General features: G+C 43.6%; 1 protein-coding gene across 8 annotated transcripts in view; it reads right to left on the minus strand.

Moving 5' to 3' along the window:
* The window catches only part of LOC109879857 (probable E3 ubiquitin-protein ligase HECTD4), a 66,658-nt gene extending 41,764 nt beyond the window's left edge, over positions 1-24,894 (minus strand). For 2 of the 8 annotated variants that reach the window (XR_004208966.1, XM_031820408.1), the window contains exons 1-18: positions 24,110-24,894; positions 19,530-20,086; positions 13,954-14,043; positions 13,720-13,847; positions 12,627-12,735; positions 11,590-11,728; positions 11,302-11,472; positions 11,015-11,207; positions 9,742-9,903; positions 9,516-9,629; positions 9,281-9,421; positions 8,891-9,126; positions 7,837-7,979; positions 7,650-7,720; positions 7,424-7,529; positions 7,070-7,190; positions 6,825-6,953; positions 166-290 (exon numbers count right to left, since the gene is read on the minus strand). Coding sequence is in view for 7 of the 8 variants with exons in the window: in XM_031820408.1 (XP_031676268.1) it covers positions 166-290; positions 6,825-6,953; positions 7,070-7,190; positions 7,424-7,529; positions 7,650-7,720; positions 7,837-7,979; positions 8,891-9,126; positions 9,281-9,421; positions 9,516-9,629; positions 9,742-9,903; positions 11,015-11,207; positions 11,302-11,472; positions 11,590-11,728; positions 12,627-12,735; positions 13,720-13,847; positions 13,954-14,043; positions 19,530-20,086; positions 24,110-24,256 (2,882 nt within the window). In the remaining variant the exon portion in view is untranslated. The remainder of the gene's footprint in view (positions 1-165; positions 291-6,824; positions 6,954-7,069; positions 7,191-7,423; positions 7,530-7,649; positions 7,721-7,836; positions 7,980-8,890; positions 9,127-9,280; positions 9,422-9,515; positions 9,630-9,741; positions 9,904-11,014; positions 11,208-11,301; positions 11,473-11,589; positions 11,729-12,626; positions 12,736-13,719; positions 13,848-13,953; positions 14,044-19,529; positions 20,087-24,109) is intronic. The other 6 variants (XM_031820430.1, XM_031820415.1, XM_031820424.1 and 3 more) reach the window with 6 other exon arrangements.
* Between the last annotated feature and the right edge of the window lie 2,544 nt (positions 24,895-27,438).

Genomic DNA, 27,438 nt, shown 5'->3' on the forward strand with positions numbered 1-27,438 from the left:
GAGGCAGACAGAGAGGGAAATGCATAGAAAGGGATTCATATGCATACAAGGGGAACATGCAGATACACAGACAAAAGGTCAAGAGAGTTAGGGGTAGGCATACAACACGTAAAATGACAGGTTGACAGGTAACAGGAAAAGCAATGGTAGAGGGGTGAGGGTCACCTGGTCTCTCGGTCAGTGATGTCACTGTTGATGAGAGTGGCGGTCACCTGCTGCAGGGTCTCCAGCACCTCGTCACAGCCCATCAGAATCTTGGTGGCCAGCGACAGGATGCTTGTCTGCAACTCCTGGGAACCACACACAGAGAAAAGGCAACGCTTCCGTAACAGTGCTAACTTTATTCTAACAGGAAAACGACCACACAACTAAACTTGTTTACAATCAACACTATAACAAAAGTTAAACAAAAACAAGTTTAGGTGTTTGTAATAAAAAAAGGGCTTACTGTTGAACATGCTAAATACGGTGGCTATGCTGTCATGATTTAATATCCTTGCTCTATTGCTGCAGAAACTGAGGCACAAGACAGACACAGAGAGAGAGACAGAACGAGAGAGAGAGAGTAAAAAAGAGAGAGAGAGAGTAAAAAAGAGAGAGACGCGGAAAAAAGAGAGAGACGCGGAAAAAAGAGAGAGAGACGCAGAAAAAAAGAGAGAGACAGAAAAGAGACACAAAAAAGAGACACAAAAAAGAGAGAGCGAGACACAGAAAAAGAGAGCAAGAGAGACACAGAAAGAGAGAAACACAGAAAAAAAGAGAGAGCGAGAGACAGAGAGAGAGCGAGAGACAGAGAGAGAGCGAGAGACAGAGAGAGAGCGAGAGACAGAGAGAGCGAGCGAGAGAGAGAGAGCGAGCGAGAAAGAGAGAGCGAGAAAGAGAGAGCGAGAAAGAGAGAGCGAGAAAGAGAGAGCGAGAGAGAGCGAGAGAGAGCGAGAGAGAGAAAGAGAGAGAGAAAGAGAGACAGAAAGAGAGAGAGCGAGAGACAGAGAGAGAGCGAGAGAGACAGAAAAGAGAGAGAGAAAAAAGAGAGAGACAGAAAAAAGAGAGAGACACAGGAGAGAGAGACATTAAAAAAAGAGAGAGAAAAAAAGAGAGAGAGACAGAGAGAGACAGAGACAGAGAGAGACAGAGAGAAAAAAGACAGAGACAGAAAAAAGAGAGAGAGAGACACAGAGACAGAAGGCTAGAGGTCATGATCAGATGAGCTTCTGCTTTTTTTCAGCATTTTCTTTTAAAAAAGAGATTTAGATAAACTTGATTTTTTTTGTCAGGAACATATACAGGATGCTACCCTCTACACCATAACCTTCACTCCAAATCCAAACTCAAAACCTACAACCGGATTTGGGATGGAATTACAGAATCACCTGGAAGGTTTTCAACTACCAAGGATTATTATTCTATACAGCAAATTCTCTGGAAAACAACAGAAACCTGAAAACACCATCCAACCTGGAACTGAGTGAGTAATGTTTAGTCTGAAACTATATTTTATTTCCAAAAGCCAAGAAGAAAAATACACTACATTACTTTATAAGGACTGAACGCTAACATAATTCTGCCAAGCTTGATACAGCTTCAATTAGCACTGACGTGTCAAGTGAGAGGTGTCAAAGCCCTTTAGCCCAACAATGGCAGGAGAGTCAAACAGTCTACTCCAACCAAATGGAGAGGCCTTAGAAGCTGCCTCCTGCTGTTCAGATGTAATTCAAATACAGTACCCTGTGTATGTAAAGAATGATAAGGCAAGAAAAGATTACAAAATGAAGCTCCTTATGGAAAATCAAGAGACACTTCTTGCTGACTATTGCAAAAATGGGAACATCAGTAACCTTATCTTCCACACAAACCATCCCCTGGCACAGCACAGTGCTATATTAGCACACTACCCCTTTGTTAAGAGAGGGGGTGTTAACGAGGGGTGGAAACTCAGGATACTTGACAACGAGGACTCGGAGTCCGCTAATATAAATCTCTATAAGTCTGGAACAGTAATGGTACAGTGTAACCCCAAACAGTTTCAGCTGGACTTTCACCTTATCAAAAAATTTGCCCAGCAGGTGAAGCTCTACCTTGAGAAAGATACCCCCACCCCGAGAGGGTCAGACCAGACCTCTTCATTACATAACCCCACAGACGAGCCACCACCAGCGAAAAGTCAACCTCCCAGCACATAGTACTACCCTCTCATTGAAATGAAGGATACATTTACCCAGCTGGAGGTAAGGCAGGTGGAGCTGGAACAGCAGGTGATTACACTCCAGACAGCACAGACCCAGACAACAGTCCAGCACAACAACACTCTCTTAACCAGACCCAGAGAGCTGGAGGTAGAGAGAGACATATCTGCACTCTGGACAATGGTGAGACAACTTCAACAGGAGAAAGAGCAGGAGTAGAACAGAGCACTAGAGGAGAGGATCAGATCGCTGGAGGAGAGGTTGAGGGGGATGGCGTGTGACAGAGAACAATCCACTAGAGTCCACTGACCAGAGTCGACATCACAGCAGAACAGACAAATGAAGAACCCCAAGCCCAGCGGCTCTCACCCCCTCTGATGTTTTCCTGGCCCACCACTCCACCCTGGACTTGAACAGCCTCTATGACCAGGTCCACCTCTACAAGGCAGCAGTGCCCACCTTTGCCCGGACTCTAAAGAACATCGCTCTCAAACGTATCCAACACTTCACACAGGAGCAACAGATCAATAGACACCCCGCCCAGACCAGTGAGACACTCTCCCAGACCTGCGGGACCCCCCCCCCCTGGACCTACACATAGAGGACCCACGCCAAGAGGACTTACATCCAGACCACAGCACCCCCAGCCACATCCACACCCCAACCAATCAACACCCCCCCATGTCAACCATGCCCACAAACTCCATTTAGGCCCCCTCAGATCAGCCCCTCCTGCCCACCCCATCCCCGCAAAGAGGGCCTCAACATGGAAATCACACATACGCCCAGGCAGTCAGTGGGCAATCAGGCCCAACCCCCACTCTTACACTAGCCTAAGCCAATGTCATGTACCAGATGCTCAGCAGGCTCTGCTCACACTTACTGGCCTGTGGCCAAGCCACACGACCAACAACATTGGACACTTTATGGAACAAAAAGCATTCACTCTATCATCCTAGAATATCCCAGGCCTGAGGTCATCTGCCTGTGTCCTAAAGAGCAGGAACCCGGACTTCACTAAAGAAATCGGTAATACAGACATTGTCATCCTGCAAGAAACCTGGTATAGAGGAGACGGACCCACTGGTTGCCCTGTAGGTTACTGAGAGCTGGTAGTCCCATCCACCAAACTACCAGGTGTGAAACAGAGAAGGGACTCAGGGGGTATACTAATTTGGTATAGAGCAGACCTAACTCACTCCATTAAATTAATCAAAACAGGAACATTTTACATTTGGCTAGAAATTCAAAAGGAAATTATCTTAACAGAGAAAAATGTCCTCCTGTGTGCTACCTATATCCCCCCACTAGAATCCCCCTACTTTAATGAAGACAGCTTCTCCATCCCGGAGGGGGAAATCAATCATTTCCAGGCCCAGGGACATTAACTACTTACTCTGTGGTGACCTAAATGCAAGAACCGGACAAGAACCTGACACCCTCATGACACAGGGGGACAAACACCTGCCTGCAGGTGACAGCATTTCCTCCCCCATATGCCCCCCTAGGCACAACTATGACAACATAACCAATAAAAACAGGTCACAACTCATGCAGCTCTGTCGCACGCTGGGTGTGTGCATAGTCAATGGTAGGCTTCGAGGGGACTCCTATGGTAGGTACACCAAAAGCTCATCTCTTGGCAGTAGTACAGTAGACTACTTTATCACTGACCTCAACCCAGAGACTCTCAGAGTGTTCACAGTCAGCCCACTGACACCCCTATCAGACCACAGCAAAATCACAGTCTACTTGAACAGAGCAATACTCAATCATGAAGCATCAAAGCCAAAGGAACTGACTAACATTAAGAAATGCTATAGATGGAAGGAATGCAGTTTGGAAACCTACCAAAAAACAATTAGGCAACAACAAATTCAATCCCTTTTAGACAATTTCCTGGGTAAAACGTTCCACTGTAATAGTAAAGTTGTAAACTTGGCATTAGAAAATCTTAACAGTATATTTGACCTCTCAGCTTCCCTATCAAATCTAAAAATATCAAATAGAAAACCGAAGAAAATGAACAACAATGACAAATGGTTTGATGAAGAATACAAAAATCTAAGAAATAATTTGAGAGACCTATCCAACCAAAAACAGAGACGCGGAAAACCTGAGTCTACGCCTTCACTATGGTGAATCACTAAAACAATACAGAAATACACTACGGAAAAAGAAGGAACAGCACGTCAGAAATCAGCTCAATGTAATTGAAGAATCCATAGACTAACCACTTCTGGGAAAATTGGAAAACACTAAACAAACAACATGAAGAATTATCTATCCAAAATGGAGATGTATGGGGTAAACCACTTCTCCAATCTTTTTGGATCTATAACAAAGAATAAAGAGCAAAAACATATACAGGATCAAATACCAATCTTAGAATCAACTATTAATAAAGACTACCAGAACCCACTGGATTCTCCAATTACCTTGAATGAGCTACAGGACAAAATAAAAACCCTCCAACCCAAAAAGGCATGTGGTGTTGATGGTATCCTTAATGAAATAATCAAATACATAGACAACTAATTCCAATTGGCTATACTAAAACTCTTCAACATCATCCTTAGTTCTGGCATCTTCCCCAATATTTGGAACCAAGGACTGATCACCCCAATCCACAAAAGTGGAGACAAATTTGACCCCAATATGCGACAACAGCAACCTTGGGAAAATCCTCTGCATTATCATTAACAGCAGACTCGTACATTTCATCAATGAAAACAATGCACTGAGCAAATGTCAAATTGGCTTTTTACCAAATTACCGTACAACAGACAATGTATTCACCCTACACACCCTAATTGACAACCAAACAAACCAAAACAAAGGCAAAGTATTCTCATACTTTGTTGATTTCAAAAAAGCCTTCGACTCAATTTGGCATGAGGGTCTGCTATACAAATTGATGGAAAGTGGTGTTAGGGGTAAAACATACGACATTATAAATTCCATGTACACAAACAACAAACACGCATTTCTTTCCACAGGGCCGTGGGGTGAGACAGGGATGCAGTTTAAGCCCCACCCTCTTGAACATATATATCAATGAATTGGCACGGGCACTGGAAAAGTCTGCAGCACCCGGCTTCACCCTACTAGAATCTGAAGTTAATGTCTACTGTTTGCTGATGATCTGGTACGTCTGTCACCAACCAAGGAGGGCCAATAGCAGCACCTAGATATTCTGCACAGATTCTGCCAGACCTGGGCCCTGACAGTAAATCTCAGTAAGACCAAAATAATGGTGTTCCAAAAAAGGTCCAGTCGCCAGGACAACAAATACAAATTCCATCTAGACACCATTGACCTAGAGCACACAAAAAAACTATACATATCTTGGCCTAAAAATCAGCGCCACAGGTAACTTCCACAAAGCTGTGAACGATCTGAGAGACAAGGCAAGAAGGGCATTCTATGCCATCAAAAGGAACATAAAATTCAACATACCAATTAGGATCTGGCTAAAAAGACTTGAATCAGTCAGAGCCCATTGCCCTTTATGGTTGTGAGGTCTGGGGTCCACTCACCAACCAAGACTTCACAAAATGGGACAAACACCAAATTGAGACTCTGCATGCAGAATTCTGCAAAAATGTCCTCTGTGTACAACGTAGAACACCAAATAATGCACGCAGAGCAGAATTAGGCCGATCCCAACTAATTATCAAAATCCAGAAAATAAATGTTAAATTCTACAACCACCTAACAGGAAGCGATTCCCAAACCTTCCATAACAAAGCCATCACCTACAGAGAGATAAACCTAGAGAAGAGTCTGGTCCTGGGGCTCTGTTCACAAACACACCCCACAGAGCCCCAGGACAGCAGCACAATTAGACCCAACCAAATCATGAGAAAACAAAAAGATAATTACTTGACACATTGGGAAGAATTAACAAAAAAAACAGAGCAAACTAGAATGCTATTTGGCCCTAAACAGAGAGTACACAGTGGCAGAACACCTGACCACTGTGACTGACCCAAACTTAAGGAAAGCTTTGACTATGTACAGACTCAGTGAGCATAGCCTTGCTTATTGAGAAAGACCACCGTAGGCAGACATGGCTCTCAAGAGAAGACAGGCTATGTGCTCACTTCCCACAAAATGAGGTGGAAACTGAGCTGCACTTCCTAACCTGCTGCCCAATGTATGACCATATTAGAGAGACATATTTCACTCAGATTACACAGATCCACAAAGAATATCTACTGGGTGAAATTCCACAGTGTGCCATCACAGCAGCAAGATTTGTGACCTGTTGCCACAAGAAAAGGGCAACCAGTGAAGAACAAACACCATTGTAAAAACATCCCATATTTATTTTCCCTTGTGTACTTTAACCATTTCTACATTGTTACAACACTGTATATAAAATATGACATTTGTAATGTCTTTATTGTTTTGAAACTTCGGTATGTGTAATGTTTACTATAAATGTGTATTGTTTATTTCACTTTTGTATATTATCTACCTCACTTGCTTTGGCAATGTTAACACATATTTCCCATGCCAATATAGCCCCTTGAATTGAAATTAGAGAGAGACAGAGAGAGAGAGACAGAGACAGAGACAGAGACACACACACCACATGGACAGACAGGAGTAGGGATATTTAAAAGGGGTGTTTACCTGTACCTTCATTGTTTCCCCTTGTAGGGAGCTGTCACTGTCGTCATTGTCGTCGGGGCGTATCAGAACGGTGTTGCTAAGCAGGTGGTTCTGAACGGCCATGAGGTAGCGCAGGCTTGATGAGGCCACCTGGTAGAGGGGAAGGAGGGAGGGGGACTACAAGTCAGTATGGAACAGCTAACACACTTCATCTACTGCTGATTGCTAAACAGACAGTCTGACCAGACAAAGCCAAATACACATACTGGCACAGTGGAGAGGAGCTTCTGGAAGTCATCCCTTGCGACAGTCTGACATTTAGTGATAAGAAGGCAGGATTCACGGACAACGGTCTTCAGGATGCAGTGCAGGAGTTCATCACTTAGTCTGGAGGGGAAACACAGGCGAGATAATGAGAGTGATTCAGCTGAACAACCCTGTTATACAGAGAGCAGAGTCATATTGCATTATTATTAATCATGGCTACATTTTATGGCATCAGGTTACTCAGTGAAACCACTCAGCTCTGGTTAGGGGAGTAATTGAGAGTTATTTTTCAAGCAGTAATACATGACCTTTGAAAAACTGTTGTGAAAATGTCAGCAAAAGCTGGACTCTACCTGTAGTGGTCATCTTCGTCGCTCCCAAATCTATTTTTCTGCAGCTGGTCAGCGAGGTTGGTGAGGATTACATCGCGGAGCTGAGACAGACCACTGTTCCTCTCACCTGAAGATCACACACAACTCCTTCAATACTTCCAGTGTATCAGATATTTGAGATAAACATGATTAGAGTGTGTGTGTTAAGAGTGCTCATAAAGCCCAACGAGTAGGTCGCATCTATCACCTTCTGTCAGGACCAGCCTCAGCAGGCTGCTGAGTTCAGACTCCCCCTGATACAAAGTATTCAAACCCGAGCTATAGAGAGGGATGGATAGACAGACAATGACAGTAGGTGTCAATCACATCTGTAAGATCATGTCTTTACGTGTGTCCTGTGTTTATGGTTTTGTTCTGTACGGAGTTGTGTTTACCTGATAGCCAGGCACACTTCTCCCTGGATCTCTGGTCCGATCTGATCTACAGGAGCCATGAGCAGCTGCCACAGGAGCAGACCTGAACGCCGCACGCTCTCCCTGTTCTGCTCCGACTGAGGGTTGAAGAACCTGAACACAACCTGAACAGCAAACACCAATGTGTAAAAATGAGTGATTTAGACATCAGTTGGACTCCATGTAGCATCATAGCAGCACAGGGGTCTTAAAACTGAACTTGTCAAGGGACACCGGCAACCCAGGGACCCCATCATTCATTAGAAAATCAAAAAATAAATGAATAAAATCACATCTTGTCTTATCAGTGATAATGGCAAGGAGAAGTAACCAAAATGATGTATTATTTGGACCTCCCATATTATAAATTGGAAGAGGAATTGTACCTATTAGCTAGAAAGGTAACTCCCAACACATTTTCGCTAATATCAGCTGGTTGAACAAAGGTTAACCATGTGTTGGCAAAATGAATGGAAAAGTCAAGAAAGCTGACCAGCACCAGCCATTTGCCGCACTGGTAGCCTATTCATGGGAGATTTTTCAACGCCTGTGTCAGATACTGCAGCGAGAGTAATTTGCTCATATGGATAAACTGTATTGTATACTACACCACTGACTGTTAAACAGCTAACTCCAGTACATTACAGGCTGCTGCCTATAGACATAGATTAGAAATCACTGGCCACTTTAATAATGTCCTGGTATCTGGCATTACTCATCTCGTATGTATAAAGTGCACTCTATACTTTTCTACGGTATCTTAATCACTTTAATTGTGTGTAGATATTGCATCACCCATCTCATATGTATATACTGTATTCTATACTACACCACTGTATCTGAGTCCAATGCCACTCTGACATACGTATATATTCTTAATCCATTCCTTAGTTAGATTTACGTGTATTTTGGGTATATGTTGTGAAAATGTTAGATATTACTGCACTGTTGGAGCTAGAAGTACAAGCATTTTGCCACACGCACAATAACATCTGCTAAACACGTGTATGTGATCAATTCTCCAGCTCCACTGTACCTGGAACACCACCAGGATGCAGCGGATGATGCAGGTGTCCCTGTTGACCATGGCTTTCTCCATGATGTCGCAGATGCTGCTGAAGTGGCGAGCCTCGATGGGGTGCTGCTTGCCCATGAGGGCTCCCAGGGGAAAGCTGCTGCTGCTGGCTGCCAGAAGGTTGAGCTGGTGGATGCACATGGCACCCACATGGTGAAGCAGCTGGTTGATCACCTCTCCGGTGGCTACGGTCTCCTCTGCAGCAGGGAGTGAGGGGTAAGTCAACTCTTAACGGTACGATTTGACTTAAAAGGAAGAAGCTGGTTGAGACACTCTTCAACCTATAATTCTGCAGCACATAATTTGAGGTCAGCGTTGTTTTCTAAACTAGAGTAAAAATGTTTTGGTTACCTTTGGGTTCCTTGATGACATGACTGACGCCAAGCCTATGGCACACGTGATGGAAGGCCTGGTTGCCAGGGTTAGACCACTGGTCCATGTAGTCACTGGAGCAGCTCCAGATTAAGTTGTTGAGGGCGTCATAGCAGGCTCCTACAACACAAATGTCACATAAGCTCTACTTTGAGAACGGTGCACTTATCTAGAAATACATTTTAAAAAGCCAAATTCCTGAACAGGAGCTTACCCAGCCCTGCCACCTGGGCCCCCCTGCCTAGAGAACTGCCAGGTGCGTCAATGAGATCTGCCCGGCTACTGAACTGACCGTCAACTAGGTTGAATGCCAGACTGGATGAGAGGACTGGTCGGGGGAAACAAAGGAAAGCAGTCAACAAATATACCACTAACAGTGAAAAGGAGACATGCCTAAAACACAACAGAGAAAAACAGTGGCGAGGAACATCTGCTCTTACTCTTCAGGGAGGACAAGCCGCTGGTCCCTCCAAACAGGGAGCGTGTGGCAGAGCTGCCAGACACTCCGGGCGGAGATGCCAGCATCACCAGGGACGTCCCACACACATACATGGGAGTCTTCCTCAGAGTCTTTAGAGGGAGGCCACAGCTAGTGTTTACTGCTGTGGAAGAGGAGCACAGACATGAGGGATGTGAAGTGTGAATCGCACAATGAGCAATGTGATGAGGATAATGAAGATTCAATCATATTTTTCACTGCCTGGATATCACACATTTAACTGGGGGTGATACAAAAACTGTTGTGTTAGTGCCTTCAGGAAGTATTCACACCCCGTGACTTTTTCCACATTTTGTTGTGTTAGTCAGAATTTCAAATAGATTCAATTGAGATGTCGTCACTGGCCTACACCCCATAATGTCAAAGTGGAATTTAGTTTTTTGCAATCTGTACAAATTAATTATAAATGAAAGGCTGAAATGTCTTGAGTCAGTAAGAATTCAACCCCTTTTTTATGGCAAGCCTAAATACATTTAGGAATAAAGATTTGCTTAACAAGTCACATACTAAATTGTTTAATAATAGTGTTTAACATGATTTCTGAATGTACCCCAAACATACAGGTAATTGTAAGGTCCCTCAGTCAAACACAGATTCAACCGCAAAGACCAGGGAGGTTTTCCAAGGCCTCGCAAAGGGTCCCTATTGGTATATAGGTAAAAATAAGCAGACATTGAATGTCCCTTTGAGCATGGTGAAGTTATTTGTAACACTTTGGATGGTGTATCAATACACCCAGTCACTACAAAGATACAGGCTTCCTTCCTAACTCAGTTGCCGGAGAGGAAGGAAACCGCTCAGGGATTTCACCACGAGGCCAATGGTTTCCTTAAAACAGTTAGAGTTTAATGGCTGTGATAGGAGAAAACGGAGGATGGAGCAACAACATGTTAGTTACTCCATAATATTAATCTAAATGACAGAGTGAAAAGGAGAAACCTGTACAGAATAAAAATATTCCAAACCATGCATCCTGTTTGCAACAAGGCACTAAAGTAATACTGCAAATAATGTGGCAAAGCAATGACCTTTTGCTCTTGATTACAAAGTGTTATGTTTGGGGCAAATCCAATAGATTACTGAGTACCACTTGCAAGATTTTCAAGCATAGTGATGGCTGCATCATGTTATGGGTATGCTTTAAATTGTTAAGGACTGGGTAGTTTTCAGGGTAAAAAAAAGGTTCATATATCTAAATAGTGTGAGGTCATTACCGGACTGCTCCTCCTTGACAGTGTTGGTGATGGCAGAGCCGGTGAGAGCGGCCAGCGTTGCGGAGTGGGAGGCGCGAAAGCGTGACATGCGGCTCAGCAGCAGCTCGTTCAGACACTTGGACGACTCGCCCTCCTTTCGTATCAGGATCACTCTCTCCTGCAGGACGTCTGCCACACACAATCCTGTCTCTGTCTGCACCAGAGGGAGGAGGGAGAGAGGGGTGAGAGATGGGAAGGAGGGAGAGCCTTGTTGAGCATGGTCGAAAGGCTTGGAGAAACATCCTCACCGATAGCTGAAAGACATCCATGAAGACCGAGTGGCCTTTCTGGGTCTTCTCGTTGAGGCTGGCAGGAGACCACACCCAGTACAGGTAGGTTCCATCTGAGCACAGGTGCAGCGTGGACATGCTGCTGCCCACGGGGAAGTGGTGGGCTGGCATGAGAACGACCTGGCACACCTGAGACAGGTAGAAAGGTCAGTATTTTGGAAGAGATACAGTACTGGATCACCCAATGTGTAGTGCTGGCCTGAGTTAGTGTAATTGAGGCCTGTTGCTAGGTGCCAGCTGCCGTACCTGCAGGGTGAAGGGGTCGATGACCTGGCACAGCTGATGAGGCTTGGCATCAAAGGAGGCGGAGCGGTGAAGAAGGCGGCCACTGCTGAACACCACCCAGCCGGGCTCCAAGTCCTCATTCCGACAGTACACAAACCCCCTGCACAAACACACAAAATAATGATCTCCATTTCCTCTGATATTTTGCTCAAAAAGTGAAATAAATTAGAGGGGGAATACAGTAGGGCAGAGGGGTTTTGAAGTTCAGGTCAGAAGGAGGGAACAGGAGAGTTAGAACAGGACATGAGGTAGCCCGATGGCTCCCTACTTATATGTACAGTATATACACTACATGTCAAAAATATGTGGACATCCCTTCAAATGAGTGAAATCTGCTATTTCAGCCACACCCGTTGTATAAAATCGAGCACACAGCCACGCAATCTCCATAGACAAACATTGGCAGTAGAATGGCCGTACTGAAGAGCTCAGTGACTTTCAACGTGGCACTGTCATAGGATGCCACTCTTCCAACAAGTATGTTCGTCAAATTTCTGCCCTCGTCAACTGTAAGTGCTGTTATTGTGAAGTGGGAGTCTAGGAACAACAAAGCAAAGTCCATACAGAAAATGGTTTGTCGAGATCGGTGTGGAAGAACTTGACAGGCCTGCACAGAGTCCTGACCTCAATCCCATCGAACACCTTTGGAATGAATTGGAACACCGACTGCGAGCCAGGCCTAATCGCCCAACATCAGTGCCCGACCTCACTAATGCTCTTGTGGCTGAATGACAGTGTACCCCTGCACATCGACTCTGTACTGGTACCTCGTGTAAATAGAAAAGTTATTGTTACTCATTTATTCCTCATGTTATTCTTTTTCTATTAGTTCTCAATTTCTCTCTCTGCATTGTTGGGAAGGGCCCATAAGCATTTCACTGTGAGTCTTCACCTGTTGTTTACGAAGCATGTGACAAGTAAAATTGGATTTGAGGGTATTTTAAGTGAGGCACTCTCACTCTTTCTCTCTGCAGATATAGGCAGGGGTGTCATGTTACCTCAGTGTCCCGTGCAAACCGGAGCCCAGCTTGCTGATCCCTCTCCCAAAGGAGTTAGTGGTGTAGAGATAGAGCCCATCTGTGGCCAGGCAGCGCCCTAGGTCTGTGTCTGCAACAGCAGGGAGGATATAGACAGAGTGAGGAACAGCAGAAGAGGGGGAGAAAAATGGAAGGGGGAACAAAAAAACAGGAACGGAGGGGAGAGGGAGGACAGTATAGAGAGGAGGGGATAACAGGAGAAGGGGTGTGATTTAGCTACTGAAAGTTAGCATAGTAAGTGTACACATTTTATAGCATAGTAAGTGTACACATGGTCTCACACACCCACAGCATTGGCCAAACAGAATCAAAGGAGACTAGTCAGCCAATCAACAAGAAAGGCAGGGAAAAATACTTTTGGCTGAACCTGCCTGTAGTTTGCACTTGGCAGGTGAGAGGGATAAGCCCCTCAGCCCACAGCCTGCCAGCTCTACTAGATTCTTTAGCTGCCATTTCTCTGCCTCTCAACTGGCTTCCTATAGGAGAGCTGATGAGGTCCTATCACCTTACAGGGCTCTCCAAGGTCAGCCCATCGATTGGAGGAAACAAGCCATCACCCACACTCCCTCTTTCTCCCTCAAACTTCTGCTAGTCATTACCCTGCCCTATAACCAACACATGATGCCCTCCTCAGAAGACTCAGCCAATGAGACAGAAGGATGACTCCATGTCTGCCCTTGGCTTAATGTTGGGAGTACTAAGTGGCTCCAGACAAAGGATCAAATAGAAATGATCTAAAGAGGTGAATGAATAAATCATCATCCAAATGAGAGGAAGGATTATCAGAGCCAGCAGGACTCTGGGCTGGTTGCTGTTGTCACCAGAACACTACTACTAAGAACTACACTTGCAGTGCACTCACATACACATGACTCTATAATGGTACTGTGAAAATGAAGTGGCCCGGTATATATATAAAATATGATCACTAGACTGGAATATATTTAGAAAAAAAAGCAGCCTCCGTTGAAACCCCCCCAGGTCCGGTTCAAAGGAAGTTTGACCCTATCCCAAGACCAATGGAGCTCTTGTTCACACACACACACAGGCTTACCTTTGCTCTCTGCCCCTCCAGCGCTGCTGTCAGGTGTAGGCAGCATGTCTTCAAAGCCCCAGGAGACCCTGTGCTTGCCCCCGAGCAGACAGGATGGGGAGCCTGGGCCCCCCTCCAGCACCAGGAGTCTGGATGGGACAGATCAGGAGAGAAAGAGTTCACAATGAAGGCAACACAGAAAAGGGACAACGGTGTCTCACCAAGCACATCCAGACATAAGGATACTAGACTCACCTGTAGAGCACATCAGCCACAGGGAGCTGGCCCAGGTCTGTCTGTTTCTGCAGCAGATGAACTGTGTGGATGAAGGTCTTCAGGGACCCTCTGGAAACACAAAATGTGTTAAACCATGTAATGGGAGGGAGGGAAAGTCAGTGAAGTTAAGGTACCAGGTAGGCCTAATAGTGTTAAAGAAAAATTCCACCTAAAAACGATTGTTTTGGTATTTGTTTCATTAGTCCATCGTTGATATAGTCACATAATGTTTTGCATGTCAGCAATCAAGTTAAGACAAACTTTGGAAATACAAAATTTGTCGTACCGGCTGTATTTCTGTATCAAGTTATATACAGTACCAGTCAAAAGTTTGGACACACCTACTCATTCAAGGGTTTTTCTTTATTTTTACTATTCTCTACATTGTAGAATAATAGTGAAGACATCAAAACTACAAATAACACATGTACTAACATGAATAATGTACTAACAAAAAAAAAGTTTTAAACAAATCAAAATATATTTTATTATTTAGATTCTTCAAAGTAGCCCTTTGCCGTGATGAAAGCTTTGCACACTCTTGGCATTCTCTCAACCAGCTTCATGAGATAGACACCTGGAATGAATTTAAATGAACAGGTGATCCTTGTTAAAAGTTCATTTGTGGAATTTCTTTCCTTCTTAATACATTTGAGCCAATCAGTTGCGTTGTCACACGGTAGGGGTGGTATTCAGAAGATAGCTTTATTTGGTAAAAGACCAAGTCCATATTGTGGCAAGAACAGCTAAAATAAGCAAAGAGAAATGACAGTCCATCATCACTTTAAGACATGAAGGTCAGTCAACCCAGAAAATGTTAAGAACTTTGAAAGTTTCTTCAAGTACAGTCGCAAAAACCATCAAGCGCTATGATGAAACTGGCTCTCATGAGGACGGCCACAGGAATGGAAGACCCAGAGTTACCTTCTCTGTATACATCAATGATGTCGCACTTGCTGCTGGTGATTATCTGATCCACCTCTACGCAGACAACACCATTCTGTATACCTCTGGCCCTTCTTTGGACACTGTGTTAACTAACCTCCAGACGAGATTCAATGCCATGCAACGCTCCTCCGTGGCCTCCAACTGGCTCTTAAATGCAAGTAAAACTAAATGCAACCGATCGCTGCATGCACCTACCCGCCCATCCAGCATCACTACTCTGTGCGGGTCGGACTTAAAATATGTGGATAACTACAAATACCAAGATGTCTGACTAGACTGTAAACTCTCCTTCCAAAGTTACATTAAACATCTCCAATCCAAAATTAAATCTAGAATCTCCTTCCTATTTCGCAACAAAGCATCCTTCACTCATGCTGCCAAACATACCCTCGTAAAACTGACCATCCTACCGATCCTCGACTTCGGCGATGTCACTTACAAAATAGCCTCCAACACTCTACTGAACAAATTGGATGCAGTCTACCACAGTGCCATCCGTTTTGTCACCAAAGCTCCATATACTACCCACCACTGCGACCTGTACGCTCTCGTTGGCTGGCCCTCGCTTCATACTCGTCGCCAAACCCACTGGCTCCAGGTCATCTACAAGTCTCTGCTAGGTAAAGCCCCACCTTATCTCAGCTCACTGGTCACCATAGCACGCGCTCCAGCAGGTATATCTCACTGGTCACCCCCAAAGCCAATTCTTCCTTTGGCCGCCTCTCCTTCCAGTTCTCTGCTGCCAATGACTGGAACGAACTGCAAAAAATCACTAAAGCCGGAGACTCTTACCTCCCTCACTAGCATTAAGCACCAGCTGTCAGAGCAGGTCACAGATCACTACACATAGCTCAGACAATCTACCTCATCCCCATACTGTATTTATTTATCTTGCTACCTTGTTAAATAAAGGTGAAATAAAAAATGAAATAAAAAACCTCTGCTGCAGAGGATAAATTCAATAGAGTTACCAGCCTCAGAAATTGCAGCGCAAATAAATGCTTCACAGAGTTCAAGGTAACAGTCACATCAACTGTTCAGAGGAGACTGCGTGAATCAGGCCTTTATGGTCGAATTGTTACAAAGAAACCACTACTGAAGGACACCAATAAGAAGAAGAGACTTGCTTGGCCAAGAAACACGAGCAATGGACATTAGACCGGTGGAAATCTGTCCTTTGATTTTTGATTCCAACAGCCGTGTCTTTGTGAGAGGCAGAGTAGGTGAACGGATGATCTCCGCATGTGTGGTTCCCACCGTGAAGGATGATGGTGTGATGGTGTTTTGCTGGTGACACAGTCAGTGATTTATTTAGAATTCGAGGCACACTTAACCAGCATGGCTACCACAGCCTTCTGCAGAGATACGCCATCCCATCTGGTTTGCGCTTAGTGGGAGTATCATTTACTTTTCAACAGGACAATGACCCAAAACACACCTCTAGGCTATGCAAGGGCTATTTTACCAAGGAGAGTGATGGAGTGCTGCTTCAGATGACCTGGCCTCCACAATCACCCGACCTCAACCCAATTGAGATGGTTCGGGATGAGTTGGACTGCAAAGTGAAGAAAAAGCAGCCAACAAGTGCTCAGCATTTGTGGAAACTCCTTCAAGACTGTTGTAAAAGCATCCCTCATGAAGCTGTTTGAGAGAATGCCAAGAGTGTGCAGAGCTGTCATCAAGGCAAAAGGTGGCTACTTTAAAGAACCTCAAATACAGATTATAATTTGGATTTGTTTAACTCTTTCATAGTTTTGATGTCTTCACAATTATTCTACAATGTAGAAAAAAATAGTCAAAATAAAGAAAAGCCCTTGAATTGAGTAGGTGTGTCCAAACTTTTGACAGGTACTGTATGTCTTGAAAACCTTTTGGAACTACACTGAGTGTACAGAACATTAGGAACACCTGCTATTTCCATGACAGACAAGGTGAATCCAGGTGAAAGCTATGTTGTTGATGTCACCTGTTAAATCCAGTTCAAATCAGTGTAGATGAAGGGGAGGAGACAGGTTAAAGAAGGACTCCTAAGCCTTGGACATGGATTGTGTATGTGTGCCATTCAGAGGGTGAATGGGGGTTTTCACACTCAACAGTTTCCCTTGTGTATCAGGAATGGTCAACCACCTAAAAGACATCTACCCAACTTGACACAACAGTTGGAATCATTGGAGTCAACATGGGCCAGCATCCATGTGGAACACTTTTGACACCTTGTAGTCCATGCCCCGATGAATTGAGTCAAGTCCGGAGGCAAAGGGGAGTGAAATTGAATATTAGGAAGGTGTTCCTAATGTTTTGTACACAGTGTATATCAACAATGGACAAATTAAACAAATACCAAAAGAAAGTTCCCCTTTAACACAAAAGAGAATGTTGTGCCATGCTTCAGCTGTGTAGCCATTTCTTGATCTGCATTATTTGCCTTACTTTCCACAATGTATGACCAACTTTTATTTGTATTCTTTATATAATCTTACAAGTCACATTGAGATGGACATCTCTTTTCCAAGTGAGCCCTGGACAAGAAAGAAGCTTACATATAGTTAAACAATAGACAAAAAAATATATAAAATGAATGGAAGATAAAATGGTACAAAAGAGAGCAGGTTTAAAAACATGTGCAGTCTGGTCAGCAGCCCTCCAATCCAGAATTTAAAATCAATTGGAATAAAATGATCTAATTTTAAGTCCTTCTGGAAAGTGTTCCAGGACGATGGGGCAGCATAGTTAAGCACTCTTACCAGACTCAGTTTGTGTTGTTTACAGTATAATATCACATGTACTTTCTGCTTTAGTGTCGTCATCATAGAATATATTTAAAAGACATTCCATTTGTCATTGACATTGATGTTGTGTGTTTATGCCTGTGAGTGTGGCGAGCTGGTGACATCACACTGACGAGAAACAGTTAAGCTACTTTGACCATTAAAAAAAAATAAAAAAGAACGCAGCGATAAGGCACACCCGAACAGTCAGGGGAGACAGGATAGCCAAGCTCTAACTTCCCACCACTGTTGGTGAAATAGAGGGCACCAGAGCTGGATGGTTCCCCAACACAATGGGCTCTATGCCTCTACAGAGGGCACACAAAGGGCAGAGGGTTCTGGTTAACAAGTGAAGCTCAGTTGTCAACAGCAGAAGCCGGGCTGCAGCCACAGGTGAAAGAAAAGAGTGCTTTCCTCTGTGACCTCGGTCAGGGGTTTTCTAACTGGGGTCCACAGATACCATGTTCATGTCTCTGCGTCCAGTATGAAGGAAGTTAAAAAGGTTGTTTCACAAGCCAATGGCGTTAGCGCAATGACTAAGTCTTCAGGAACAGTGTGATGCTAGTGTGATGCTATTTACAGTCATTGTAGCTAATAACAGGGGGTTTTCTGTATACTGGTCACTTTTCGGGATGGAAAAACAGTGTGTGTCAACTTAAATAAACAACCAAAACCAGATAGAAAGCACACAGAAAAGATAGAATTTTAAATATTCTACTGTTAGTCAATGCCACTCCGACGTTGCTCGGTTAATATGTGTGTGTGTATATATATATATATATTTTATTTTTATTTTTTATTAAACCTTGATTTAACTAGGCAAGTCAGTTAAGAACAAATTCTTATTTTCAATGACGGGCTAGGAACAGTGGGTTAACTGCCTGTTCAGGGGCAGAACGACAGATTTGTACCTTGTCAGCTCGGGGATATGAACTTGCAATCTTTCGGCTACTAGTCCAACGCTCTAACCACTAGGCTACCCTGTCGCCCCAAATATGTGTAGGTATGTAAATATGTGTAGGTGACCAGAAAATTAGATTGTATTTTGATAATAGCAATAGCATCTTTGAGAACTAACAATCAAATGAAAGCTAGACAGTTGGGAGGAATAGAACATTCTAATACCCCAGCATTCAGGGCACACCAATGATGATTGAGCATAGGAACACAGCATTAGCCATGGCAAAATGCATAGAATTGCAGGAAATTGTCTCAGCTGAAAGGAAAAAAAGTAGCATTGCAAAAAGGTGCTTTACATCAGCTAAATGTTGTCTATGTCGCCACGATGCCTTTACATTTCTAGCTAGAATATGTTAGAGTTTACACTTCCTCTTCAAATGAACTGTGGGGAGGTTAAAACAATGAAACTGTCTTCCAAATCTATTCATTTTAAAATGTGGATTACTTCTACTTGCCATTATCATTCACCTGAGACAATACAGGATTATATATATTTTTTGCTAAAATATGATGGGGGTCCCTGGGTTGCCAGTTTGCCTGGGCGGGAATCCCTGGGAAAGAAAAGTCTAAAAAACCCTGACCTAGGTGACCAACAAGACCCCTGTTCAACAAGCATCACTGACATAGCAAACAAAAACTGAAAGGCCTTTTTCAAAGATAAAGAAAGAGAAGATTATATTTAGTGAACAACTGTGGCTACCTAGGTCACTGAAAGTGGAAACAGAAATGGGATGACACTTGTGGGCTTGCCTAATCACCAATTGAGCAGTATTAGGAAGCTGGAGTAAATGAGCCAGACGGCTAAGCAGACTCAAGTGACCTGGCATACTATTCTCTCCTCTTTATGTGTGGTGTGCTCTGTTAAGCGTGTGGTCTCACCTGGCACAGGCGAGAGCTACCAGGGCAGCGGCAGCATTCTCCCTCTGCCTGTGTGCGTGGAGCACGTATGTAGGAGCCTGGCCCTGCTGGGTCTGTGCTGTCTGCTGGACCCCCTCCTCCAGCCAAGAGCAGAGCAGCCCTTCTAGGCCATTGAGGCAGTCAGCAGGCTCCTTGCTGAGGCTGAGGGGCTGGCAGTCACGCAGGCAAGACAGCAGTACCTCCGCCGTGACCCCACAGAGCGCCGGGTCACTGCGTGTCTGGGACTGCAGGAGGGGGAAGACCAGTAGCAGCCCCATGCGGGAGGTGAAAGGAGCCTGTTCAGGCTGCTGCAGCAGGCCTTGTCGTTTTAGCAGGGCCAGGGCCTCCTCATCGCCCCCTCCAGCCCCCTCCCGGTCCTGCTGCTCCTCCAGGGCCAACTGACGCTGAGCCCCCCACAGGCCCCGCAGAGCATTCAGACGGTATTCCAACAGGCGGGCATATGCATTGCTTTGGTTACCACAGACTGCACGGAGACGCTCGGCTAGCTCCGCAGGGTTCTTTGTCTCGAATGTGAGGATCTAGAAGAGATAGAAAGGAAGAGTGAGAAAATGTGAGGGATACAGAAAATAGCCATGAAGATCTGTAACTAAGAGGAGTTGGTTTAATCCTTGGGGAGACAATGGGTGGAGATCTCAAAGCGATGACGGCATCCAGGATAGTGCACTGACTGTAAATCACCATCTAGCTGGGGTCTGGCAACCTCTAAAATCCAATTTACAACAGAGCACTGCTTCACTACGAGATAATGTGTAGCTAAATTGAATATGAGGGAGGAAAAGGAGGTTAGACCCTTTAATTCTAATGATACTCATTAAAGAATCAAAATACATGTGTGGAAATAACCTGGGATACTCCTTGTTGTATTTATAACCCACAGTCATTTCACATTTAAATTGTATTCATGGTGCATATGTTCTTACCAAGAGAAACAGACAGATACAGCATTACATAAACAACAAAATAAGCAGTTTGAAAAAGAGAGAGATTGTTGGATTATTTCAGAGGAGGTGTGCATCATCTGCACTTACGCAGCATTTCAACCAGGTATCGATTACAGTGTCTACTCTAAGACTCCATAACACCATTTAGCAGGCACGTTTTTTTCTTCAGATATGCGACTAATGTTACGGTAAAATCCCTTCATTGGAGACTGGGATTGTTCACCGACCCTCTCCACCTTACTCTGCAGAAAGGATTCTCCTCTACAGCTAGATTTCCATCCAACTGGAGAAAGATGTTCATCCTAATATTCTAGAAGCTGCATAAAGAAAATATGCACATTTTTCCACCAGTGGTGTTTCACCAAATGGACTTGTTGCGGATAAAGATCAGTGCCTGACAACCTAGGGCACAACATTTTTCATGTCCCGAAAACTCACATTTTCAATATGTTCCCATCACATTTTCAACTGCACCGATACATTTGTCACTAAAACTGTTACGTTAAATACCAAATGTGACTACTCAGCCGCTCGCAGATACAGATATAGTGCGGGTAGGCTAGTCTACATTATTATGGATAAGAGCGAAAATATTTTATTTGTCAAAAGGCAGTCCAGCATCGATCATCATGTCACCAGAATAAGACCATAGATATTTCTTGGAAAGGAGCATCAAGCTCATCACCGTGCACTTTCACCACCCTGTGAAGTTCATCATAATGTATTTCATCTGTAGCATAATAAACGGCATGGTTTCCCAAGTCGTAGTGGGAGGTCCACACACCATATGATTTTGTGACTCCAAGTTTACTTCGATATGATGGTTATTATATCAATATCTGCGCATAAAAGCGTTTCCACCGCCATTTTATGCATAATTAATTTTACAGACACAAAATGTATCCCACTATCTCGTTCGAAACAAATTATCTTTAGAAAATTGTACCGAAACGTCCTATTTTTTTAAAACGGTATGACTTTACTCGCATAAAAAAAACTGTGGATGGAAACGTGGTTAGTGATGCTGATAAAAATAGCCTGCATCGAAGCGCCCATGGGCTGCTGGATGAAATGATCAATCATGAGTTTGGCTACATTAACCCAAAAGAGACATGCATATGGAAACATTCCCACTGTGCTAATGGCCCCTGTAGATGGCCTCCATAAAGACCAGAGGAAGCTGCTTGGAGAGGCTGGAGGACTTAACCAAACCACACGTTTTAATGTTTCTACTACTCTCTGATAGGGAAATTACAATGTCCACAGACCCCCTAATAACCCCAACTCATCATAGAGCAATTAGTGTTGCACTATATTACCTCCTCACATCATTTTTATTTACGTAGGCAAGTCAGTTAAGAACAAATTCTTATTTACAATGACGGCCTACCCCAGCCAAACCCTAACAATGTTGGGCCAATTGTGCACCGTCCTAAGGAACTTCCAATCACGGCTGTTTGTGATACAGCCTGGAATCTAACAAGGCGTTAGTGACACCTCTAGCACTGAGATGCAGCACCTTAGACCACTGTGCCACTCGGGAGCCCTACATAAGAAGAATAAGGTTAGTGAGAGCAGGGGGAAGGGTGGATGGTGGTGACAGTACAATAACTAGAGGCACACTGCAGATGCTCAGGTTACATGCCATCCATCCTTCCACTGCAGAAAGGACAAGCAACACTTCCATGTCCTGTAATGCTATTGAACTAATGGTACTGGGCTATTCTGAGAAGTGACACGGGCAATAAGACCTTTGTTTTGACCTCCACCTCTCAGACCCAAAGCTAAGCCTGTCCCACTATGAAGCAGTAGAATCAGGATGCCAAACTACTGCACCTGGGGCACAGGGCTAGCTGGCACAGCTGCTCTATCCCCCCCAGTCATTGCTCCACTCTTACAAAAAATAAGAAAACTTCACAAGCAGGAAATGTACACAGTAAAGTCTAGTCCTCTCAGGTTGATTGATTTTCTGTGTCCATCTGTAGCATGTAATCTGTCTGACTCTCACTCATTCACCATCCATCAATCTGTGACCCCTTTATTTATCTATCTACATCACTCTCCATCTGTGCACCCTCAGTTGCAAACCACAATTTACTTGTTCTCACCTTCTCTATTCCCCCCGTTCCACCATTTTCTGGTTGTTAATACAATTATATTCCAGTATGAGTAGTAGGAACTAGAGAAAGTCCATATTCATTAAAAAAACATACAGGAGTAATTATAGGTTAAGTGCCTTGCTCAAGGGCACAATTACATATGTTTCACTTAGTCAGCTCAGGGATTCAAATCAAATCATTATTGGTCACATACAATAACACCTGCTAACCGTGTGTGAGTGTAGCAAAATGCTGGTGCTTCTAGTTCTGACAGTGCAGTAATATCTAACAAGTTAAAAAAACATCTAAAAAAATTCTACAACAAATACCTAATACACACAAATCTAAGTCAAATCTAATCTGGAATAAGAATAGATAACCTGCAACCTTTTGAATTACAGGGCCATCACTCTTAACCACTAGGTTACCTGCCGCCCTAGTCTCTGATATGCCTAGCACATTTGTCAATGGATTCCTACAGCTAACGGGATTGATCATTCAAGCATCCATTCATTCAGTACTTATTCTGAACCTTAATGTCAAGGTTGACCAGAAAAGGCCTTTTAAGAGTCAAGAACATAGGCTAGCTAGCTTAATAGTCAATATTTTTGTGTTTATGGTTGAGTAAAAGGCCACAAGGCATTGCACAGGTGTCATAACCAGATGAATATTGATCAAATAAAAAAAAAAGACTGCCATTGAATTGGCAGTTCATTTAAATACTGTCAAGTGTGCCAATGAGGAAGTATACTGTGCTTCTATGTGCTGAACTCTGAACGGTAAGACCCCCTGGCTACATACTGGTTTGAGGAGCTTGCAAGCATACCTTATTTACTTTTCCTATTGTATTTGTTTAGTTTGTATTCCAATGTGCTTTGAAGAATGTAATGCATAAATTGATGAACACAACAACCATAGCCAGCCACCACTCAAGAGCACCCAATGTCTAGGCCAAAAATGACAAGGGGTTCCCCACAAAGGGTGGGGATTTAAAAGCCAGGGCATGATAAGTCTACCTAGCTACGTCGTGAGTCATCATGCCTATACAGTGAGATGCATAGCTAACGTTATAGCAGCTGGTTCAGATTAACCAGGAAAGGAAACAACGTTATCACCACATTGAGTGTTAGCTGGCAATAAGAATTTCAATTGACATGAATAACGTACCTAGTTATAGCTAACTACCTCTTCAAAAGGTAATGTTAGACTGTCTGCTAACGTTGGCTAACAGTTAGCCTGCTATTGTTACTGTTAACGTCATGACCTGCTTGTCAAGCCGGGGTTGGCACCTTACTCATGAACATTATTAGCTAAAAATAGAATCCGTTTCTACAGCTAAATGTGACTTTATTCATATGGAATCAAATGTTGAGCTAGCTAGGTAACGTTAGCTTTCGGCTATTTAGTTTAACTATAGTCGGTTAGCCAGCTAACGTTAACTACACTCTGTTGTTGCCAAGAAAACATTCGAAATGCAAACGTTGATGCAGAGTAGACTCACCTCCTGCTCAGTGTCCCCCTGCTCAGACACCCCGATTTCACTGGGAAGTTCAGCCAGATCCGTGACCCGAATCAGTCCATCGTGAAGGAAAATAGTCTCTTCCTTCACTGACAGCCACTGGGACGAATCCACGGCCCCGGAGCCCATCTCTCTCTCCCCCGAGAAAAATGCCAGAGAGGTCGAACATCAAAACAAATTCAATATCCAAAATGACAACAACACTACCCGACAGACATGCTGTCAGTCAGATGACAAACTCAAACGTAGTCCGATCCAGCTACGTTAGCTAACTAATGTCACTCGTACTGCTTTACTACAGTGGCTAGCTGGCTAACATAGGTCGGCCAGCTGATTGCACTGTGTGGGACAGGTTCTTTATCTAGCCGAGGCTAGCTATCAACCGTACTGTACCGTCTTTACAGTGCAGAGTGGATGTGACACTCTGTAAACCGTAATATTTAGAGCGAAGTTTCATAAATGACTGCCTTCTCCTGCTGAACACAAAGTCTGAGCATAACCACAACACGAAAAGAAAGCAGGAAAAATGGCTCCGTTAATGGTCCAACCCCTGTTTATTAGTGACCGGATAGATATTCGAAATACCACAGCTGAGACGCCATGTTTCCTAGGCCAACAGTTCCCAGCATACACTGCAGGTTATCCTACAACAGGGATCTCTAACCTTTTCTAGCATGATAGCTACTCTTCCCCGGGCCCTTGGTGTACAACAGGTGTTTTATGTCAGTATACCTGGTAAAATAATGGTTAAAACAACACAAAGTAGGCCCAATTAAATGTAGTATCACCTGAACTCTGTTCTCTCACTAAAAAATGTCCTGGTTTTGGAAAAAAATATATGTTTGCTCTCATGATTTAAATTGTTCAAAGAGAAACATCGAGAACTTATGTTCTGAATCCATGTTTTTTTTAAGGTATAAAAAACGATATTTGCGTATAATTCCCCTTTAACTGCACATGTAGCAAGAGAGTAATTTTTCGGTCTAGAGATGTTTCTGCTGGGCCTTATGGGAAACCGAGGCTTTCTGAAAGCTTCCGCGCTTTCAGCAAATTGTTCCGGGAAACGGTTCAGTACTTGGAGCGTCATCATCTGTTCGCAATGCACATGACATGTGCTAGACAGCAATAGGTTTGATTATCAGATCGTTTTTTTTTCTCCGCTGTTTTTATGTACATTTCGTGGCGTAGCGGTAAATCGTTGGCTTTAGTAGTAGCCTACAATCAGTTGGAAGACCGGGTTTATCATTTTATCTTGAAGTTTGCTATTCAAAACTGAATCTATAGTATTATTTCGGATGCACAAGACAGAAGCTTATACAATACCAAACAAAACAAATTATTTGAACAACAGTGCCGAGAGTGTGGTTTCACATAAAATCCTTTTTCAAAATATTGTGCATTCGACCTCACATCCCTGAATGTTCCATAGTTCCCTACTCTACCTGCTAAGCTACCGGTCAGGTGAAATTTATTTGACAAAATCCTAAATATATTTGTAAGTACGTTCAGTAGAGGTCAGTGTTTTAAAGCAGCTTGGAATCGAAGAAAGACCCTAACCATGGAGAAATCAATGGTGTCTAGCATTTTGCAACAAGCAGTTTGAAAAAAGCATACAAGCTTTGCATGTCATTAATGACGTACTTCTGATAAAGCGATACACGCATCAGCACACTGCTTCATGCCTGGATCACACCGACAGGTTTTTTGCATTTTGGTACAGCAGAAGTACATTCATTTCCAATGGAACGCTGCGTTTACCTTACTTACAGCATTGTGTTGCAGAGGCAGTACGTTCTGTGTGGTGCATACCTTGGATTTATCAAATGCATGGGTCAAACTTTGTGTTGACAGAAATGGTAGCGGGTGTCAAATGTTGAACTTTTGTTGCACACATATCCAGATGATGCTTCGTATCATTTTGATCTGAGAGTGGTACCGCGAGATGAAACAACACGTCCCACTCATTTTTAATGGAAGAAATACGGTGAGAAGCGGAGTGGGCGGAACCGTTGGGGTGCGTGAACGTGGTGTGGGAGAGGGTGAAAAAGTTCAACATTTCCCAACTTTATGACCACTGGGCAATAACCAATCATATCGAATGGCTCCCATGATGAATTTGACACTATGCGAACCATCGCTGGAGACTTTCTTCAATATCAGCACTGATCTGAGGACACATGATTGGTGTAGTATTTCATCAAACGAGAGACTTAATTTCAACCAGTTGAAAATGTGGACCCATTCCAGTAGATAATGTGAATTGCTTTATTGAAAGAAGTTCATTATCCAAGTGTTATAAATACATAATACATGCATTATAAATATTTTAACTATAATATATTATACATAGAAGTTCAATTTTTACTTCAATGCACATCTGGTGTGCATTATAAAATCTGAGGAAGAAAGAGGAGGTAGGGAGAGAGGTGTGAGTGTAAAAGACAAAAAGGGAAAGAGGTAAGAACAGGGAAGACAACATATGATTAATTAATTATAGTGCTACTAAACTTAATATTCTCTCATGTCATTACAATTACATAATACTGTATCTAGCTGTGTTTCCTAACCAGCCTTGAGCCGAAGGTTATCTTAAGAGCTGGCGATGACAGGACTGGGGGTTGGCATCCTCTCTCACATCAAAACATACCTGCAGATGGAGAGAGTTTTTTAAAAAATTCTAACACTCAGTCATCATAATCATCAGGAGGTGAAATGCTAAACTGACCTTGGATCATTAACTCTGGGACTACTACATCTCTATCTGTATTTCAATGTAAAGCATCTCTTTAATAATACTTCCTGTTGACCCGAACAAGTGACCTCTCACCTCTGATCATGCTGTGCCCTCTATGTCTCAGCCAGTTCAGATGCGGGAGGGTTTTAGATGCAGAAGGGGTTCACCGACACGGCTAGTATAATTTAGGGAGAGACTGTCCATTTAACTACCTTCAACAAGAATCTGTGTGTGGAAGGAGCCACAGCTACACACCTGAGCCTGCTTTCTGATTAATGCACCAGTATGTAGGTGTGGGTTATGGGGTGTCTAAATGTTCAACATTTTTTCAATATGGGTGACTCTTAATAAAGCCTGTTTGGTTTTTTATCTCCTCTAGCACACGTCTGCAAAGCTGTAGATGCCATCCTGGTCCTAGTTTCCATCCTCAAGAAGTTATGCAGGACACAGGTAGCCTTCACACACACCTGAATTCCCCCCAGGAGACAGTCCCAGATGGCCCTGGTCACCCAACCGTGCAGTGCCCTACACAGTAACTGTAGGCAATCGTTTTGAAGGGATCTCCAGTTGCAAGGTA

This window comes from Oncorhynchus kisutch, linkage group LG3 (assembly GCF_002021735.2).
Source record: "Oncorhynchus kisutch isolate 150728-3 linkage group LG3, Okis_V2, whole genome shotgun sequence".
Taxonomy (NCBI): Eukaryota; Metazoa; Chordata; class Actinopteri; order Salmoniformes; family Salmonidae; genus Oncorhynchus; species Oncorhynchus kisutch.